The sequence below is a fragment of the Pleurodeles waltl genome, chromosome 9, assembly GCF_031143425.1.
Source record: "Pleurodeles waltl isolate 20211129_DDA chromosome 9, aPleWal1.hap1.20221129, whole genome shotgun sequence".
Classification (NCBI taxonomy): Eukaryota; Metazoa; Chordata; class Amphibia; order Caudata; family Salamandridae; genus Pleurodeles; species Pleurodeles waltl.
The window spans coordinates 159379682-159401537 of record NC_090448.1 but is presented as its reverse complement, the minus strand read 5'-3'; the positions used below and the strand labels follow the sequence as shown (position 1 = coordinate 159401537).

The window sequence follows — 21856 nt, the reverse complement described above, 5'->3', positions numbered from 1 at the left end:
GATATCATGCAAGTATTAGCCAATGGTTCCACCGTGGAAACACAGGGTAGTAAAATATGATTAATAGAAAAATAAATCAAAGTGACTTCCAATGCATGCTTTGACAAATTTAGTGTGAGGTGTAAAATGAAGCATGCAAATTATAATGAGCCAGTACAATATAATGATTACTTGAACATATTGTTTTCAACAACTGTGGCTCACGAGTACCGAAAGTAAGGGCTAGTAGTCAGTAAGCAATCTTAGTTTCATTACAAAAGAAAAGAAATGACAGTCACATTCACTCTAGTCTAAAAACTACTGCCTATGGCTGGCCGAACACTAATCTTAAGCGTTTTTGTTGACACTCAAAAACTGTCACCCGAATTCCAATTCATTATTTTTAGGTTGTGCATAGGCCACTTTAGAGCCGATAAACAATGCTGACGCTGGGTACAAACATCCTTTGTGCATCATCCTACCTCAAGAGCAAGGCAAAAAGCCGCAGCTCATTCACCCTAGACCTCCCAGGTCACGGCTAGCAAAAACAAGACGACGACTGTGGTAAGAGCAAGGTGTGTCCTTTAACATACATGCTGGAGAAAGTTTAAAATAGACTATGTAACCAATGACAGTACAGAAGAAATTTGTAGAAAGAAAAAGATCTTTTTGAAAGAAGACTGAGGTTTTGCGAACTTTCAAGTATTTTTGTAGCCCACCTCATCACCATCTCAGGAAGGTAAAGGGGGATCGGAGATCGAAATCCTCTTTATAGTTCAGTTTCAAAGCTAAAATCCTCTCATGTATGAAATCCAAAGTTTTCTGTGGCAGCCTCATCATACTAGAACTCCCTCCAGCCTGATCTGGGAACTCAACCCTCTCTCCTCACCTTCAGAAAACTTGTCAAGGCCCACCTATTAGGTTCATATCTGTTTCTATTTATATCTAATGTGGTAATTCAGCTCAAGAGTAACCCCTTATCTGATAATTTACTGTTAAATGCAACAACCCTATCATTTCCCTGCACAATTTTTGTTCGTTATAAAATTGGCTACTAATTAGTAAGAATCTGTGTTCTATCAAGGGCACTAATACCAGTTTGAGACAGTACAGCTCTAGACACCGAGGAAAAACAAAAGTGCATTATTTTACGATAAATCTATATAAAGCACTAAAAAGAGAATCCACATCCACTGGTCATTGTAGACTGTAATGGAATTAGATTTCCAAGCAGTATCTTCACATATTGTCTGGTAGATAAGCATTCCCAATGGATTTTGGTAACCTATGCAACATAAGTCCTGTTCTCTCCTCCATTAAAACCTTGCAAGAGTTTAATCATATTTCAGTGTAAAAAAAAAAAAGAATTCTACTCAAAAGACATCAAAACCAATATAGAGCACAGACCGGTAAAGCAAATGTACCTTATGAGTATGTAGGTTTCTCATGCAAGTAAACCAAAGTTCTTTTTACAATAGCATGTAGGTTGTGAAAAAAGGATGCTTACAAGAGGGATAAGAGAGCTAGCACTGACCTTTGAAAAGATGCTAAAATTATGTCAATTTAATGACTTATAACAAATTTAAAAAAATTGGTAAAATTCTTAAGTAGATACTTGCAATAAATGTGTTTCACCTGAGAGTTACTAATGCATTATTCTATTGTGAGAAAAAAGATAGGCCTGATTATGCCTTGAAAGAAGATTTGGGGATAAAGGAAGCACAGATTTTAGATGAGGCATATCAGGTTCTTTATAAATAAAGCACCAATACCTGAGCGAAGTTACGGTCAGTTCTAAATTTTGACACCAATTTATGTGAAACTATGTGCTTACTATAGTGTCCAGTGCAAGAATACTTGATGTTAAAGTAGAAAGATGGGGCCGCCAAATTAAATCGGTAAAATTACTTATTGTTTAATTACCATTTTTCTTTTCGTTTTGTCCTCTGAAAATGTATTCACATCTTCGAAATTTTCTTTTTGAAATAAAATTTCTGAACAACCGAAAAGTCTCCCATGAATTGCTTCAATTTTAAAGATGGTGTAACAAAAACTTGTTTCACAAGATTACTCACCTCTTCATGGGTGTGGATCAACATAAAATAATTTTACTAATAAGTCTGCAAATACTGATGTCATCTTGGGTAAACATTTCACCAGTACTTCTTTATGTTTACAACACTGAGCAAGTATCATATGAGAACATTTTTTAGGATTCCAAACAGTAAAATTGTTGTAATACTGGCACACCCTTTGAAATAAGCACAGTGGAAGTTCTGCGTAAAAGCCAGTGTGTTAATATGAGCACATATCATATACATGGGTATAACTTAAAAAAAAACAGGTCAAACTATTTATAACAGTTCAATAATTGTGAACAATTAAGATATCTGCAATGACACAAGGAATCCTCTCAAAGCATTGATCCACAGTATTAAAATGAGTAGAGCATTATTATTATTATTTTTAAAACCTGCTATTTTCTTATCTGCTGAATTAAAAGGATGCACACTGTTTTCGAAGTAGCCAGTTCAAAAATCTAGGCACCGAGTTGAATATTTTGTCATTGGCTCAAAGTAAGATGATCCTGTTAACTTGTTCTCTATTTATATCATTATTTATTTAAATGTCAATTATCTTTGCAGAAAGAAATCAGTGGGGTGATCACAGCCTTTGAAACCCTGGTGTACTACCATCTGGGTAGAGAAATTCATATGAGGTATTTATTACAACTATATTAAATTGTACCCATTTACAAAACTATACTGTAGAGCTTTCGTCAAATAAAGGCTTAAAGGTGTCAGCTAGTTAGCATGTTAGCAAAAAACAGACCCATTCTTTCTGTGGAGTTACACCAGAGGGAATCGTAGACTCGGTTTTAAAACACTGATGTATGTCAGACTTTGAAGTTGAAAATGAAGGTCAAAGTGAGTCAATTAGGAAATAACCAGCCATTATGTTGGTAGTTATATTAAGTATAACTCAACCTGAACAAGAGAGTATAAAATAAAACAATTCTTACACTGAGCCCTCTATCTAATAATTAAAAAGGAGATATAGTGGGTGCATTTCTTAAATATCATATGTAGAAAAAATGTGATTCTGGATAAAAGGCCGAAAGTAAAATATAAATTCTTGATATGTTGAATGTGGTAGAACAATAAAGTCTAGCACTAATGAGAAAGGTGATATTTAAAGAGATTTGCATGTTTGTTGGTGTGTGAATATCATTTAAAGAATTAATCTGGAGGTTCAACAGCAGCACACCAGTATAATTGCCTACCAACACTAATAGATTGTTACAGTTGAATCTGGATAATGTTGGAAATGAAATTCAGACATCTGAACTGATTGCTGATTTTCAACCTATTAGGCAAAAGTGGGAGGGTGTTTATGTTAGAAGTTCCGGTAACAATATATGGTAAATAATCAAATTTATTTTTGTACCTACTGTAGCATTTGAACTCTGATTCCTCTGACTACAAAACTGTAATTGGACAACTGTACAGATAGCTCTTGAATTACCTCTAGGCTATTTGACTAACCATGTTATTTAAAGGTCTTCAGAAGTAAAACTGTAGAGAATAATTCAGTGCAAACTGAAGAAAAGGAGGTTGTGAATTTCTGTGCACTCATGAATTTATTCTGAACACGTAGTGCAGCAAATCACAATTTTTAAACACCCACAATATATTGTTTATAATGAACCTATGCTTTTCTCTTTTATATTGAGGTACCTTTTAAGAGTTTTTTTTTATTTTTAATAATACCCTACTTATTTGAATATAGAGATTCAATGCTTCAAGAGAATTCCCGGGCCGTTACAGGTGTTTAAATATTTCTAAATGACAGAATTGTAATTATAAACAGAGTGACATGCTTTCATGCATTCACATGCATATGATATGGGGTTCTAATTCACACGGTCTTGAAGGCACAATTTCCCACTAAGCTAATTTCAAAGGGTATCCCACTATTAAAACAATTTGCGTTACAATTAGTGTGAGAAATTAGGGCTGACTGCAGAGGCCCCCTGACACTTTGTCCCAATTCTTCACATTGTGCTGGTGTTTTCCTGACTCAGACTGTACTCTTGGTACTGCTAACCAGCCCCAGGGCCTGCGCTCTGTGTAAAATGAGTATGCAAATTAAGCTAATTATAACTGGCTATGTCAACCTACCGATAGGTCCCTAGTATGTGGTAGAGCAATATAGGTTTAGGGAGCCCAGCAAAGATGCACTGCTGAGATGCCCAGGGTCATTTTAAAGGCAGGCCTGTCTTGCTGGCTCCTTTTAAATTAAAGTTATGTGCAAATTCGACTTTGGAATTAAAAGTACTTCCAAAGTCTTAAACAACCTTATTTTTACATAAAAGTCACCCCTAAGGTGTGCCCTATGTGCCCCTAGGGTTGGGTGGCATGTAACTATAAGCAGGTTCCTCATAAAATTGTTTTATAAGTTCTGGTGAGCTAAAATAGCCAAATTTGTTTTTCCCTCAATGTAGTGAATGGCCTCCATAGGCTAAAATGGGAAACTATTTTAACAAAGTCCTCTTAAGTATCAGATACCTTGAGTTTGGTATCAAATTGATTCTTATAATAAATCCCAAAACTTACAATTGTTGGATTCAACATAACTAGTTCAAGTAAAGAGTTTTAAAACTCCACCTGAAAGTTGCAAACTTCAGCGCTGTAGTGCCCTTTTCTGACTGGTCAGGCTGCTTTGATGAGGTGTGAAGTAGCCTGGACTGGACACAAAGGATGTGCCTGGCGGAGGAGATCTGCCTCAGCAGAAGGGGAAACAGGATGGAAGGAAGAGCAGCCAAATTGGTCTTCAAAGGCAAGGAAGGACATTTAGAGCGGTTCAGGACCACCTTCACATCCTGCAACCACAGACGATAAGGTGCCCTCTTGATTAGATTGAGAGAGGGCAGGAGAGGGGTGTGTTTAGGATTTTTAGCCACATCAGCAGGTGGGCTCAGCCAGATCTAAACTCCAAAAATCACTTTCAGCCATGTTGGGTTGTTGAAGAATGTTGCTCCCTGGGTTTGATTTTTGCAACACTGACCAGGAAGTGGTCATCAAAGGGGGAAGGAGCCTGCCTGTGATTGGATTCCCAGGACCCCCTGCTTTCCACCCAGGAGTAAGGATAAATATGGCAGAGCCGCACCCACACCTCAGATACCTACAAGGAAGAACATCAGAAGAAGGACTGCCCTGCTGGACCATTGACCTGCACCTGGACACTGTACTCTGAAGACTACACCAGCTGCATACTTGGGCTTCATCACAAGAAGGACTTTGCCTGGCTTGAACTGGTTCCAGAAGGGACTCCCTGCTTGCCATAAAATGGCTAACCAGAGCCCCCTGCAACAAATCCTGAAGAAACGGACCAGCTGACCACTGTCCAGTGGTAATTTTGGAGTTTGAGCATGGAGCATTCTGGGAGGTGGAGTCCTAACCCTCAAGGAGCAACTCAGAGCTTCTGGAACCTTGGAGTGAGCGGTGAAATCCAAAAGGATCTTCAAAGACCTTCTGGAAGAAGATCCAGAGGTTAGGACTAGATTGGAGAACTTTTGGAAAATAGCTCTATAAAGGGACTGACCCGCCGTCGAGAGCCTAGCCGGCTTACCTCGACCGCGACCTGGCCTGACTTGCAGGTTCATCCTGTTGAAAAGCTCCGGAGCCCCAGATTTCCAGAATTTCACTGGGGGCTCCTTGAAAGGCAATCCGACGATGTTGACTTGAAATCTGCTTGCTTTGGAGGGTCATCCAACGTGGGAGAGAAAAAGTTCCAAAAAGTGACTAAGTCCAAAGGTAAAAAGTTGACCAGGACTTCCTGCGCAGCGTATCTGGAAGGGCTCCAGGGACATCAGATCAAGATTCAGTTTTGGCCCGGGCGAAGACTTTCGCCCCGAAAAATCACTTAAGTCCGAAGGTTGAAATCTTCACCGAGGTCTCTGTGACGCGTATCTCAACAAGGCTCCAGTGGGGTCGGATTGGATTTGTGACTTCGTCCCGCTGAAGAAAATCTTCAAGAAAACGACTAAGTCCGAAGGTAAACTTTTGACGGACGCATCCCGCTTGCTGTTGACAAGCAGGGCTCTCTTGCTGTCTGCCTCAAACTTAGACTTTGCCCCGGTCGAGGTGCGACCAGATTGGCGCTTTTTGTTTTTGCACTAGAATTTTTTTTTTTTTTTTAATTCGCATCTCCGGTTCCCCATATCCGATTTTATTTGTTTTGGTGTCAAATTAAAGCAAAACATATTTCCTATTTTTATTAATTGGTTTTGGATTTTTAAACTGTTTCCTGCGTTTTACTTAATTACTGTTTTGTGATACTTGACTGTTTACACACTTTGTCTACTAAGTTAAGCCTCGTCACTCTTTGCCAAGCTACCAAGGGTTGAGCCGGGGTTAATTTATTGAGACCTAACTGAACCTTGTGGGGGTTAGTGGCCAAGTGTAGGTACTTACCTGCCCTTACGAATAATCCACTTTCCAACATTTTTGGTGCGCAGTGGTGGGATCCAGTACTTGAGTGTTAAGTATCACACTACAGTTTTAAGTAAAGGAAATTAAAAATCCTTTAAATTGCCCTAATGCAAAAATTGTTTTTTAATTTGGACTAATTTCAATTATTGCATTTTTGTGATTTTTCTAAATTCTTGATTACAATTTTTGCAAAAAGTATTTGACCCAAAACTAGGTAGGCAACAACGGAGGTTGATTTGGCTAGCCTACTCAGATGACAGCAGTCCAGTTTAGGGGGTTGGGTACTGAGAGGGTGTTGCCAGCAGCTACTAACATTTTTGTTTAAATCCCTGGCAGCCTGGGGTGAGACCCAAGAAGTAGGCACAGAGGAAGCGCCAGGGGAGGAAGAAGTAGGGGACGATGCCAGCTCCAACCACTCAGGTGAGGGAGGATACCTGAGACTTGGTGAGGATGAGGAATACCGGTCCTCAATAAACACAGTTACAGGGGACATACCAAAAGCTAGTTGGGGGAAGGGGTTCCATTCAGAAGGAGAGAACCTGTCCCTTAGAGGAAGAGAGCTGGAGGCCCAGCTAGCATATATAGCTTTGGAGGCAGAGAAGCTTGCCCGGGAAAAGAGAAAGTGGGCTAGGGAAGAGATGGTGGCAGTGACCGAGAAGCTGAGAAGTCCATGGGTGAAGAGTTTTGTCTCCCTGACTACCAAAGGGGGTGGTTCGTGTCTATGTAGACTGGGATAACATAGATAAATGGCTGGGAGTCTTTGAGATGAGGAGTTAAGCCTCAATGCTGGGGTTCACTCCTATGGGAGTTGGTCCCCAGCTCTGGGAAGGATAGGCTTCTGACCTTAAATGGGGAGGAGGCAGATTCATACCCTAGTATGAAGAGGTGCTTAACTAAATAGTTTGGTCTGACCCCAGAACAATATGGGATTAAGTTTAGGGACACCCAGAAGACAGTTACCCAGTCCTGAGTTGATTTTGTGGACATCTCAGTTAAGGCACTAGAGGGCTGGACACAGAGCAACAAGGTAAGTACCATTGAGGGGCTTTGTAATTTGATTATGAGGGAGCACCTTCTGACTAATTGTGCCCAAGAGAAGCTCTACCAGTATCTAGTTGACTCTAAGTTGACCAACCCCAGAGAGCTGGGCGAGGCGGCAGATGACTGTTTAAGATCTAGGGTTAACCAAAAACCTCTAGGGGTGACCAGAATAAGGGAGAAAATGGTTTTTCTAAGGGCAAGAACCAAGGGAAAGATTATAAAAAGCCTAAAGAGTCCTCACAAGAGTCCCCAAAACCTTCTCAGGGTAGGTGAGCCTGCGTCATGCCACTTTTAAGGGGAAGCGGTACCAGCAGAAGAATTATGATCCTGTTAAAGCAGGAAAGTTTCAGGAGGTTGCTAAGGCTGGCAACTGTTTTGAGTCTCAACCTGGACACCAAAGAGGGGATGCTATCTGCTTCAAGAAGCCCCCCACCGGTGGGCAGTCCCATGGGATTGCTAGTGTAGGTATGGGGGTTAAGGTTGGCCCAGGGCTGGGATCAGGGTAAATCAGAGGTCACCTTAGTGTCCATGGGTGGGAGAACATTGCAGCTATGGCCACCTTACCTCCTAGCGTGGAGAGGTATAGGCAGAGGCCTAAAGTCAATGGGACTGAGGTGGAAGCTCTGAGAGACACAGGAGCCAGTGTGACCATGGTCACAGAAAAGCTGGTTTCTCCAGAGCAGGTTTGACCTGGTGTCTTCCACCAAGTAACTTTTACAGACAGCAGAACCAAATACCATCCCATGGCCATGGTGAGCCTGGAATGGGGAGGTGTGACTGGCCCTAAGAAGGTAGAAGTAGCTCTTGCTCTCTCAATAGAATGTCTGCTGGGAAATGATCTGGAAGCATCTGAATGGTCAGACGTGGAAAGAGGGGTCAATGCACAGATGATGGACCTCCATAGATGGATGTGTGCTGTTACAAGGTCATAGGCAGCACAACAGGGAAGTGCTGGACACTTGGCCCTAGAACAATGGGCCAAGCCTCCAACAAGAAGAGAAAGGGCACTGGGACTGGCTTGCCAGCCCCACCAAGTACAGAGATTCAGGAGTAATCCAAACCAGAGGGGGAGGATCTGACCTCTGAGGGAGGACGCCTTCCCATGCAAGCTCTGCCTGAGGTGGGTCCACCAGTGGTGAATTGTGCCAGGGACAAAGAGTGTCCCACTCTTGAGGGCCTGAGGCAGACTGCTGCCAGGCAAGAACAAGGGGATACCTGTGGGACCCACAAGGTTTATTGGGAGGATGGAGTTTTCTACACAGAGGCAAAGGACCCCAAACCAGGGGCAACCAGGAGAGTGGTGGTGGTCCCCCTGAAGTATAAAGAGTTCCTCCTGACAATAAGCCATTACAATCCCTTAGCTGGACATCTAGGGCAGAACAAGACCTGAAACAGGATAGTTAACTATTTCTATTGGCCCCACATGTCAGAGAAAGTCAAGGAGTTTTGCAGCTCCTGTGTCACCTGCCAGGCCAGTGCCAAGGCAGGGGGCAAGCCAAAGGCTCCCTTGATACCACTGCCAGTGATTGGGACTCCCTTTGAGAGGGTGGGGATTGACATTGTTGGTCCCCTAGACCCACCAACTGCCTCAGGTAACGGGTACATTTTGGTGGTTGTGGACCATGCCACCAGGTACCTTGAGGCAATACCCCTCAGAACAGTCACTGCTCCCACAATGGCTAGGGCCCTACTTGGTGAGTACTGAGATTGAGTGAGATTCTCATAATAGGTGGTCTCAGATATGGACACACATTTTATGTAAAACTATCTGAAAGCAATATGGGATGAGTGTGGTGTTACATATAAATTCACCACCCTCTATAATCGCCAGACCAATGGTATGGTAGAAAGATTTAACAAGACTCTGAAGGGCATAATTATGGGTTTTTCTGACAAACTCAGGAGGGGATGGGATGTTCTCCTCCCATGCCTGTTTGCATACAGGGAGGTGCCACAAAAGAGGTTAGATTCAGCCCCTTTGAGTTACTGTTTGGGCATCCTGTAAGAGGCCCATTGTGCTTGGTGAGAGTCTCTTGGGAGAAGCCTCTCAAAGAGATCAAGTAGAATGTGCTAGATTATGTGCTGGGCCTGCGGTCACGCATGGTTGAGTATATAAAGAAGGCAAGCTGCAAACTGGAGGCCAGCCAAAAGCTCATGAAGCTCTGGCATGACCAGAAGACTAGCATGTCGGAGTATCACCCAGGTCAGCTGGTGTGGGTTTTGGAGGCTTTGGCTCCCAGGGCACTTCAGGCCAAATGGACTGGGTCCTATCCAATTTTGGAAAAGAAGGGTGAGGTCACCTACCTGGTAGACCTTGGCACCCCCAGGAATCCTCATAGGATCCTGCATGTAAACAGACTAAAACCCCACTAGGATAGGGCAGACATGACCATGTTTATGGTTACTGATGAAGGGAAGGAGGATGGGAGTGGATCCCTGCCAGACCTCATTTCCACAAATGTACAGGATTGGTCAGTGGAGGAAGTGGTACTCTCCCAAGTTGACAGCCCGCAGCAAAAATACTGCAGACAGGTTTTGGAACAGTTTGCTGATCTGTTTTGACCCATGGAGTCACCAATTTGTGCGCCCATGATATTGACAATGGTGACAGCTTACCTGTCAAGAACAAGCTGTAGAGGCAGTCTGACCAGGTCAAGGCCAACATCAAAGCTGAGGTGGCTAAGATGTTGGATGTCAAGGTAACTGAGCCCTCTGATAGCCCTTGGGCCAGTCCAGTGGTACTGGTACCCAATCCCCAAGGTGGGAAAAAGGAATTAAGATTATGTGTAGGCTACAGAGGTCTAAATGCAGTCATCAAGACTGATGCGCACCCCATCCCTAGAGCTGATGAGCTCATAGATAGGATGGGGCCTGCCAAGTTTCTGAGTACATCTGACCTGACCTCAGGATACTGGAGATTGCCTTAAGTGCAGGAGCTAAAGAAAGGTCAACATTTCCCCACTCCAGAGGGCTACTTTCAGTTCAAATTGATGCCCTTTGGCCTGAAAAATGCTCTTGCCATCTTCCAACAGTTGGTGAACAAAGTCCTGTCTGGGTTGGAATCTTTCAGTGCAGCTTATCTGAACAATATAGTTGTATTCAGTTTCACATGGAGGGACCCCATCTGGTCCACTTGAAGGAAGTGCTTCAGACCCTGCTCCAAGCAGGCCTGACTATCAAGGCAAGCAAGTGCCAGATAGAGCAGAGTTCAGTGGTGTACCTGGGCCACCTTGTTGGTAGAGAACATGTACAGTGTCTCCAGCCCAAGATCCAGACCATCCTGGATTGGGAGGCTCCTAAAACCCAGATTCAGGTCCGGGCCTTTCTTAGCCTGACTGGGTACTACAGGAGGTTTGTTGAGAATTATGGGACCATAGTGGCTCCTTTGACAGAACTCACCTCAAAGAAACAGCCCAAGAAAGTCATTTGGACCCCAGAGTGTCAAAAAGCCTTTGACACTCTGAAACAGGCTATGTGTTCAGCACCCATGTTACTGGCCCCTGACTATATCAAAGAGTTTATAATGCAAACAGATGCTTCAGAGGAAGGGATTGGTGCAGTGTTAGCACAAGTTAATGAAGAGGGCCAGGATCAGCCAGTTTCCTTCATCAGCAGGAGACTACTCCCCAGAGAGAAAAGATGGAGTGCCATTGAGAAGGAGGCCTTTGCAGTGGTCTGGTCCCTGAAGAAGTTGTGGCCATACCTCTTTGGCACTCACTTCCGTGTTCAAACTGATCACAGACCTCTCAGATGGTTAATGCAGATGAGTATGGAGAACCCAAAACTGTTAAGGTGGGCCATTTCCCTACAGGGGATGGACTTCACAGTGGAATATAGACCTGTGACTGCCCATGCCAACGCAGATGGCCTTTCCAGATTTTTCCACTAAGCGGATGAGTACTAACAGGGTGTAGGTTAGTCCCCATCACGTTTCATCAGTGGGTCGGGGGGGGGGGGGGGGGGGGGGGGAGTGAGAGGGAGCAGTGTAGGAAAATCCTCCTTCTTGCCCTGGTCACCCCATAACTCTTTGGAGACAGATACTGGTGGTTACTTACTCTTGGCTGTGCCCGCGGTACTGCTTACCGGTCCCAGGGCAAGTGCTCTGTGTAAAGTGGATATGCAAATTAGGCTAATTATAATCGGCAGTATCAATCTACCTATACGTCCCTAGTATATGGTAGGGCATGTAGGGTTATGGAACCCCAACATAGGTAGTGCGCCCATAGATGCCCTTCTGAAGTGCACAGTGTCATTTTACAGGTAGCCCTGCCTTGCTGGCTGCTTTTAAACTAAAATAATATACAAATTTGACTTTGTGATTAAAATACTTTCAAAGTCTTAAACTACCTTATTTCTACATATAGGTCACCCCTAAGGAGGTGTGCCCTATGTGCCCCTAGAATTGGGGGCCATGTAACTATAAGCAAGGACCTTAAAAAAATCGTTTTATAAGCCCTGGCGCGGTAAAAACAGACAAATTTGTTTTTCCCTCACTGTTGTGACTGGCCTTCATAGGCTAAAATGGAGAGACTTTATTTGAATTAATAAAGTTCCCTTAAGTGTCAGACACACGGAGTTTGGTATCAAATTGGTTGTTAGAATAAATCCCACAACTTACAATTGTTGGATTTAATATAACTAGTTCAGGTAAAGAGTTTTAAAACTCTACCTGAAAGTTGCCAACTTCAGCTCTGTAGTGCTCTTCTCTGATTAGCCAGCCTGGCCAGGCTGCATTGATGAGGTGTGAAGTGGTCTGGGCTGAACACAAAGGATGTGCCAGGAGGAGCAGCTCTGCCTCAGCAGAAGGTGAATCAGGAAGGGGGGGGAGAGCAGCCAACCTGGTCTTCAAAGGCAATAAGGAGGACATTTAGAGAAGTTCAGCACCTCCCTCACATCCTGCAACCCCAGACAATTAGGTGCCCTCTTGATTAGATCAGGAGAGTGGTGTGTTTAGGATTCTGAGCCACAACAGTAGGCGAGCTCAGCCAGATCTCACCTCCAAAAATCACTTTCAGCCATGTTGGATTTTTGAAGAATGTTGCTCCCTGGGATTGATTTGACACACTTCCCAGGAAGTGGTCATCAAAGAGGGAAGTAGCCTGCCTGTGATTGGATATCCGGCACCCCCCTGTTTTCCACCCTGGAGCAAGGATAAATATGGCAGAGCTGCACCCACAACCCAGATCCCTACAAGGAAGAAAATCAGATAAAGAAAGACTGCCCTGCTGGACCCCTGACGCGCACCTGGACACTGCACTCTGAAGGACTGCACCAGCTGCACACTTGGGCTTCACCAGTAAAAGGACTCTGCCTGTCTTCTACTACTTCAAGAAGGGAGTCCCTGTTTGCTACAGGTACAATGAATCTGCCCAGAGTCCCCTGCATCAAGTCCTGCAAGCAGAGCCCAGCTGCCCAGTGTCCAGTGGCCATTTGAGGATTCTGACCAGCTGCATTCTGGGAATTGTAGTCCCAACTCCCAAGGAGAAACTCAGAGCATCTAGAACCTTGGATCTAGTTGTGGACACTTCAAGGACCCAAAAAGGGCCTCTGGAAGAAGATCGAGAAGTTTGGAGATGTTTGGAGCAATTGCAGAAGTTGAAGAGGTGCACTGTGGTAGTTGTAGTCCCAGACTCCGGGAGGCAAACCAGAGCCCCTGAACCCTTGGCTGGTGCTCTGGAACACTTTCCTGAATCAAGAAACACTTATGAAAATAGGTGTTACCTCGTGGGTGGCCTGCACTCTGGACTTTGTCCCTCTCTACTGTGACCTTCTTTAACCCTTGGAGCGCTAGTTGCTTCTATGCACTAGAAAACATTAATCCTTTAACAATTCTTATCTCCAGTTACCCTTATCTGATTTTAATCATTTTGGAGTAATTTTAAAGATATAAACTAGTTTTATAAATTGGTGTTGGATTTATTTTGTGTTTTACTTATTTACTGTCTTGTGAGTCTTAAATGCTTTACACACTTGTCTCCTAAGTTAAGCCGTGTTGCTCATTGCCAAGCTACCAAGGGTTGAGCTGAGTTTAATTTATTGAGACCTAACTGGATGTAAGTGGGGGTTGGTGGCCTATTGCTAGGTGTACGTAGTTACCTGCCCCTACCAATAAAAAAAACTTTCCAACAATATACATATTAATCAGAAAATGAAAGGAGAGATTAACCCAAATGCTTGGCATTGTTGTGCAACATGTGATCAGCCAAAATGCTGTCATTTGTAGTGGAAGAGAGCCAGTGGCTGAAGTGGCCTTGCCCCATACTTTATGCAATGTTGGACAAAAGCAAAATAGGAATGACAATTTAATAGGCCTATGGATGGAAGAGGGTTGTCTCTAAGACCCTCCATGTGTGTATACACAGAAATATTTTATTTATGATTTTTTTGGTGCATGACGCTTGCAAGATAACTAAAACTACTGTATCTAGTCAAGAATTCAAAAAGCGCTAGATACTCAATATTCCTTCTGGCATGCATGCGACTCCAGTCTCAACGTTGTGTGCCACCAACAAGTACTGGCAATCTAACAGTGCTGTTAAGGATTTCAAGATCCAGTCTGACACCTTATGGCAGATTCAGGGAAGCAACCCAGAGCAGACAACATCAATTTGGACCAAAGGTTTAACTTGTGTGATCATCATATCCTTTGATGACACTGAAAGATGAAAGTCAACAGGGTTTGTAATTCACCCACCTATCTTGCCCAGGCCAATACTAAAAAGGCAGTTTCTCACATCAAAAAGGTAAGGGGGACAAGAATTTAAACCTCAGTGCACTCTGTAGAGTCAGAATCACTTTGAAGTTATGCTGGAGTACCTGGTAGGGGGATAGGAGATTTATTCTGTAATTCTTCAAAGAACCTAAGCCTAAACAGAGCTAGACAATCAGGAGGAATGTCAGCAAACAACTACCCACATTCAAACCTCTCTCAGCTAGGAACACTGCAAACTGCCCTTTTCTTGCTACTCACTCCATTCCAGGCACAGTACTACCTTCGCAGCAACCCTTTTAATAAGGGGACTGACAAGGAACCCATAAGGAAGTCCAGAGTCAACTTGTCTCCAATGGACTAGGACCAGCTCTCTCAAGAGCAGAACAACTGCCACGTCGGGGTGCTGATTTTCCAAACAAAAGTCTTTCACCTGCCCTCACCTGTGTAGGAAAATTGTTTTCATGCCACTCTCATGCGCCTCAAACCTAATTCATAGTTTAGGGAAGATTCTGCTCAATCAGTTGACTTTCACATTCAGACTTCCCAGCAGATGAGCCATTAACAACTGAATTGCATTATATATGCCCCTGTATCTGAGATTTAGCTTCTATTACTTCACAATACCTATGACCAGACACCTCTTGTTTTTCTACACACAACAACCTGGTGATGTTGTTTGCCAACACCTGTACATCGTGCCCACCGATCTTGAAAGAACGGGGTTAAAAATCTGATGTATAGCACAAATATCCAAGGAATTTATATGAATTTGATATTCAAAGCATTAATATCCAACTCACCCCGGTGAGCACCCATCCTAGAAGGGAAGCATCCAGAAGCATCCAACTGCGTTGTCATCCAAGACAACAGTGCCAAAAGAGACTCTCATACAAAAATGTTTTTTGGGGATGCCCATAACTAAACTGTCTAAATCAGGGGATGTGAAATATGATGCAGATCCTTGAGGTGGTTTGAAAATATATCAATTGCTGTTGAAGAACCCACTGCAGATGCCTTTTTAAAAAACAACAACAAAAAAAACAACATGCATACACAGCACCAGAAAGAAGCAAAAAGTCACTGGTTCCTAAAGGTGCAGGAACGAGATGGCTGCTTGGGATACCGGTCATGTGTAAAAAAGGGATTTTGGGCCTGAATTTGTAGAATTTTTATTTTACTAGGGAGGACTTATACTGCTCCCCAAATCCACAAAAGGGAAACTGTCAATTCTAGGCGTTGTCATACCAACTCCAAGAAAATGCCTCTACCAATTAGTCACCTATTTAAGGAGGGAGATGTACTGATTAGCAAAGCACAGAGTAATGTCACCGTCATAACCTTGATGAACACGCTGGGGACATATAGATGTTCTCCCCAATGACTTCACAGGAAGTAAATTATGCCCCTACTGGGGTATATGGTAGAGATACATATGTCGTTGGGAGCAGGGCATCTCTTTCAGGGCAATTGTGCTATGGTACATGCAAGGAGTTGAAGCGCCATTACAAAATATACCCTTCCTTGTTGCACTGAAAATGGTAACTATTTATATCGACTTGAAAAAGTATTATATCTACAACATATTTACCTTTTACATGCGATATTTTATTCAGAGGTTCATTCAAGTCCTGTTCATCCATTTGACCGTCTAGAACATAACGTAAATGGTTAACATGTGCAACATAATAAATGGAGGAGAGAGCAGAGTGTAATGGTCTTCAAGCTGTCAACTTTAGAGCACTTAATAAAGTTTTGCACTGTTGAAATCCTGGCCCACAGATTCTTCAGTTAACATGAACACTTTAATTATAGTTAATTACATTTCACAAAGACACTTACAGAGGACACCATTTCTAAGACTGTAACAGAGAATCAAATGGACACAATGGTTCCATAAAATGTTTGAATCCATTTGTGTGGGTTTAAGCTGAAAGTAAGCCATAGACAGAGCTGAGAATGTTAAAAAAAAATGCCTCATATGTTAGGAAAGCTTGATAAGTGCAAAACAAGTCTAATTGGTATGGTTCATTTGCCATCTCCAGCTACTGCCTCAATAGCTGTAAAATTCCTTTGTGAAAAAACACTTCAAAGGTTGAGGCTAGATAATCATGACAATATTATTTGAAGAGGAAGTAAGCTCCTTCAAGTTTTCTCAGGGCAGCAGTGTGCATGGAGGTCAGTGGAATGCAAAAATTACTGTTCTAACTCCAGTCTTAAAATATTTGGGGAAAGAGCAACTTTCCCCAAAATATTCCAGAAGACTTATTTAGCATTCCTACCCCAGTCCTGGAATACTCTGGGAAAAGATATCCACTCCTCTATTTAAGAAATGGCTGGAAAGCAGTAATTTTGAGTGGCAGAAACTGCTGCCCTGAGTGTGCAGCTCAGAGAAAAACATTAGGGATACCAGCAAGTAACCCACTACAACTTACCTCTTCTTTCTTAGGCAACGCCAACTTAAAAGAACTGTTTCTTGGGGAGTTTGAACAGTCATGGGCACAGTTGTTCAGGATTGCATCTACTAGCATCCTGTCAATGTGCACAGCAGTCTCTCTACGGATTGCTGCGTAAATCAAAGTAAGGCAAATGTAATCTACTCTATAACAATCTATTCTTAACATGTGGTGATTCACATACTCTATATACTGTTGCCACCTGGAGTTGGCCGGAATGTTTGAAAGTTGTTTTTCTTTGGAGATATTATTTCATGTCTTTCAGCTGCACTGCGACTCCTCCTTTAGTTGGCAAGGCACATGGGCACCAATTGTATGTTAGATTGTTTCCCGCACAGCGAGCGAGTGTGGTATGGAAAGGTGAGTAATGAAAGTATCATGGACATGTGCGTTGGAAAAGGAAGTTATTCAGTAAAGACAAGATTTCTGAGCAGTCATACACTTCCAATGAGGAGGGTGGGGGCTTGTGAATCCACAGCAGCACTACACACTATGAATTGATGCTTATGGAGTAAGTAACATTTTCCGTTCACAGTTTGTGGTGCTGTACCAACACATGCTCTGCATTGACTGTATAGCAGCAGCTTTTTAGGTAGCTAGCGTGTGGATGATGCCGATGTCTGAAATAGTGTATCAGGGACCATTTGGACAACTATTACCTGTTGCCTGGCTAAAATACCCACAAAATAATTGTTTAGTGATTGTATGTGGCTTTGTCAAGTAGCTGCATGCACATGTCAGCTAACGGAATATTGTCTGAAAAACCTAGGGTAACTACCTCCTTGTTTGTAGAGTGTGCCCCCGGGTTAAGAGGGAGAGCTCTTTTAGCCTTATCACAGCAAGTTTGGATGCCTTTTACCATCCACCTGCTTTGGAGTTGGGCCGTTCCTCATGTGGTTTAGCAAAGGCTAAGTACAACTTTTCAATTTTGTGAAAGGGCTTGATCTTGTTAATGTAGTACCTGAGAGTCTGTATGCCGTCTAGAGTGCGAAGGGCTCTTTCTGCTTCCAAGTCTGGCTGAGGGAAAAAGATTGTCAGCTCTATGGTGTGACTGAGGTGAAATGGGGAAACCACTGTGGGAAGGAATTTTGGATTTGGGTCTGAATAACACTATCTTTATGAACCTGAATTAAGGGTTTTTGTAGTGTGAGGGCTTGTAGCTCACTAAAATGTGTAAGGTGTTACGGCCACAAGAAAGCTTCCTTCCTGGAACTGTTCTGGTGAGGGCAAGATGCAATAGCTCAAAAGGGTTTCCCATGAGTCTTGTGAGAAGTATACCTAGGTTCTAGAGGAGTGCGCAGCGGACTCTGGGAGGATTATTCTTCAAACCATCCATGAAGGCTTTAAATACTGGTAGGAGGAAAAGGAGGAGTGTTTCTTGTTTTTCATGTAAACCGCTATGGCTGCTAATTAGAGCAGTACAGAAGTGTAGGTGCTGCTCGACTTTTGCAGGTGAAGAAAGTAACATAAAATATCCTAGACCGTAGTGTTAAGTTATGGGAGAGACCACTGGCTGGGAGAAAACTCTTGAGTGCCGTCCGGTGCTCTCCCCTTTTGGCGTTTTGCCTATTTGGTATGCTCCTGACATAGGAGCTGGGTAATAAAAGGGGCCGGAGGTTTGGCAACAAATGCCAGTAACCACTAATAAGTAGTCCTGTCATTTATACCAGGTCGTCACTCGACATCTGTGTGTCACCAAGGCACACAACACATAGGTTTTACAGGATCCATGTGTTTTGAGATTCCAAAAATTGACACATTTCCACTTTGCTGCACAGCTGACTCATATAGTAGGCCTGCAAGACTTTTGTAAGTTGTCCATACATTCTTGTGGAAGACATAGGTAACCCAACCCTAGTACTTCAGGTGTCAAATCACTAGTGTAACTACTCTGGGGTCTGGATGCCGCATCTGACTTCTGGTGAGAAGGTCTGTCGTATTGAGGAGCTTCCCATGGGGGCTGACATCTCGATGAGTGCTGAGTACCAGACCTGTCTGGCCCAGGTGGGGCCTACAAGGATGAGGGTTAGAGAGTTTTAAAACATCTTCTGGACTACAAATAGAAGGACCGCAAGAGGCAGAAAAGCTTAAGCAAAGATGCCTGAAACGTTCCTCTGTAGTGCACTGCCCATAGACTGTGGTTCTGGTTACCTGGAAGCAAAGATTGGGCATTTTACATTTTCAAGGGAGATGAATAGTTAGTTCTGTCTGTAGAGTGCCTCAGCACTGAAAGTAATATCAATGGACTTTCAGACGGAATTCCAACTTGTGCTGAGCAGGATGACCAGGTTGCTGTCCACCAGAGAAAGTATTCTGCCATGAGATGAATGTGGCGGCTGAGTGCCCAATGATATCTCCTTTAGGCCAGGGGGAGAGAATGAGTACCACCCTGTTTCTAGACATAGTGCATGGCTGTCATGCTGTCTGCTTGGATTAGTACTGTCACTGCTCTACCACTGCTGAGAGCAATGGGTACTGGTATATAGCAACACTAGATTTCCTCTTGATAATCTTCTTGTGACTACTGAGCCAAGAGGTACTGTTATAGCTGGCACACTTGGAGCCAGGCATGGAGTACTATGGTGATTAAGGAAGCCATCATGCCCAGTACATGCATAAAAGTTCGGACTAAGAGTTGACTGAAAAAGAATTAAGAGATGCTGTAAGATCAACACCTTCTGGGGCCAGAGTTTAGTACCACCCCTAGAAAGGGCTGTACTTGAAGGGATTGTAGATGTGATTTTGTGAGATTTATTGCGAACTTAAGGTGGTGCAAGAGTGAGATGGTAGCCAGGGTTTCGAGTAAGCACTGGTGATTGATTGCCTGCGCTCTTGAACAGCCAATCATCGAGCGATGGGAATAAGTGGATGCTGCCCCTTCTTCAGGTGAATGGCTCAGTGGCAAAACCAAAGGGGAGTACCTTGACATTATAATGATAGCCACCTCTATGAAGCAGAAATAGCACCGGTGGGCGGGATGGATGTGGAAGCAGGCGCCCTTAAGGTCTAACTCAGTCATGCAATCGCCCTGATGAAGCAAAGGGATGACATCCTGCTGTGTTTCAATACGGAAGTGTTGGAAAGAATGTAGTGATTCAGGGGCCTGAAGTAAAGGATGGGCCTGAGGGAGCCGTCCTTATTGGGGTTGAGGAAGTAAAGTGAGTAAAGCCCTTGCCCCGCCATAGGGGGGCACTGGCTCTATAGTCACTTTTAGGAGAAGCACTTGTACCTCTTCCGGCAGAAGGGTGAGATGGCTCAGGGTGTAACAGGAGAGTGGGATGCTGTGAGGTGGTGTGAAGTTCTAGGCAGTAGCCGTTGTGATTCAGCAGGGAAGAAACCCTCAGTCTCCCTCAACAGATGTTGTATGATCAGGGTTGAAAAGGGTAATCAATTTCCCCTTTCCAGGTCCTTCTTTGCCGAGGCCTGTGTTACTGTTGCCCCAATTTGCACCTATGGTGTATCCTCATGCAGTCTGCGGATGCTAACCGAGCTACAGCTTCTTGTATGAGGGGTAGGTTCTTGTGAAGCCACTTTGGAGCATGCCCTGTAGTGCTGTCTCCGAAAGGAGCCCTTAAGTGATAGAGTTTAAAGAGTAACCATGGCTTCTGTGGGGACGTATCCCTTTTGTTTTTTTCCCTAACATCTGATAAACCTATGGCCAAAAGATGAACTGCGATTGCAGGACAGGTTGAGAAAATGTTGCTGGACTTCTGGCTTAAAGCTTGAGATACGGAGCCAGCCATGTTGCCTGAGGAAGATATTGGTATTCTCTGTTTGAACTCGTATGAGAGATACTAGACTAGCTCTTGCATCTTTGCCCCACTGAGCCATGTCGTATAGAGAGAGAAAGAAGGCTGATAGAAAGAGCTATCCTCTAATGGGTAGTTGCTCCTACTGGCACCCTCTTACTGGCAGCATCCGGCCTTTCCTCTCTTGAGTGGAAGACCACTTGTATGCTGCATGGACAACGAGAGAGTCTTGTATTACATGACTCCCTGATGTAGGACATGTCATTGGGAAAAGACTTATACTTTTCAACACGAAGTGTTAACACCCTGGCGTGGACAAGTTCCTCAAAGGAACTGGGGCTGATTTACTGAATAAGTTCAATACAGCAGCCAACTAATTTGGTGAATATAACATTTGATTTGCCTAATATTCACGCAATCGTAAATAACGCATTTAGATGGAAGGAATGATTTTTTTAACCCAGTACTTAGGTTCTGAAAATACATCAAGATGTATCGAAAGATTGGTTTGAAATGTGGATATGATAGCACTATTGAAGATAATGTGGGATACATGGCTTGAAAGATGGCTGCCAAGTAAGTATATGATGTCACATGATTTATTTCACAGACGAGAGTATTTAAGGGGTTTCAACATGGCGCCTCACTTTCACGCCATGTAACACAAGGAAGGAACACTCTCCAATGCTTTGTTCTCTGTCTGTTAAGTAGCCGCATGGCCCATTTTAGTTGAGCACCGTTGGTTGCACTTTTCCTTCGAGTTTTTCATTACGGTTGTGCTTGTTTAATAAAGGCCTGAAACAATTCAAGAGTGGCCGTGGTTATCGACTTTTCAAGACACACTGGCTATTGCTTTATATGCGCCTTTGTGACATCTTATTTTATTTAGAATGAGTACTCTATTTGGTGCATTTGTTCTCTATCGGAGGGCATGAAATGATCTCACGGAGGCTAGCACTGTAACGCTCATATTAATGGGGAAAAGAAATCACATTTTCTTACTTGTCTTTAAGATCACAGCGGTTAGGGGGCACTATGATGTATTGCTTGGTGTATATCATATTAGATACTATATTATGAACTGCTGTGAAGTAATTGTTGATTTATAATTTCATGCAAGATTTTGTGAATATACACAATGATATTTTGGAAGCAGTTTACTCAAACCTGAACATAAGAGAAGGAGTTTCTAAACACGTTTAAGGTTTATATTTTCTGAGCCTAGCACAGATTGGTGAGCACGTAGTATTGGGTTTGATGGTTTATAAATTACTTTGTATGTCACTTTCGTTTAGTTTATACAAGTCTATTTTGTTTTTGACACTGTGTAAGGTTCTAAGTGGGATGCAATCTATTCACTCATATTGGAGATGTTAATGCAGTTTGTGAAGAATAATTAAGGTCACGCTTTTGGCACCTATTGGTGGG

At 43.2% G+C, this 21856-nt stretch overlaps 1 protein-coding gene across 6 annotated transcripts in view; it reads right to left on the bottom strand.

The window, feature by feature from the left end:
- SLMAP (sarcolemma associated protein) overlaps window positions 1–21856 on the bottom strand; it is a 793819-nt gene that overhangs the window by 260484 nt on the left and 511479 nt on the right. For 4 of the 6 annotated variants that reach the window (XM_069206475.1, XM_069206474.1, XM_069206479.1 and 1 more), the window contains one exon: window positions 15815–15874. The exons of the other annotated variants lie outside the window; for them this stretch is intronic. In XM_069206475.1, coding sequence (XP_069062576.1) covers window positions 15815–15874 — 60 coding nt within the window. The remainder of the gene's footprint in view (window positions 1–15814; window positions 15875–21856) is intronic. 6 annotated transcript variants of the gene reach the window in all.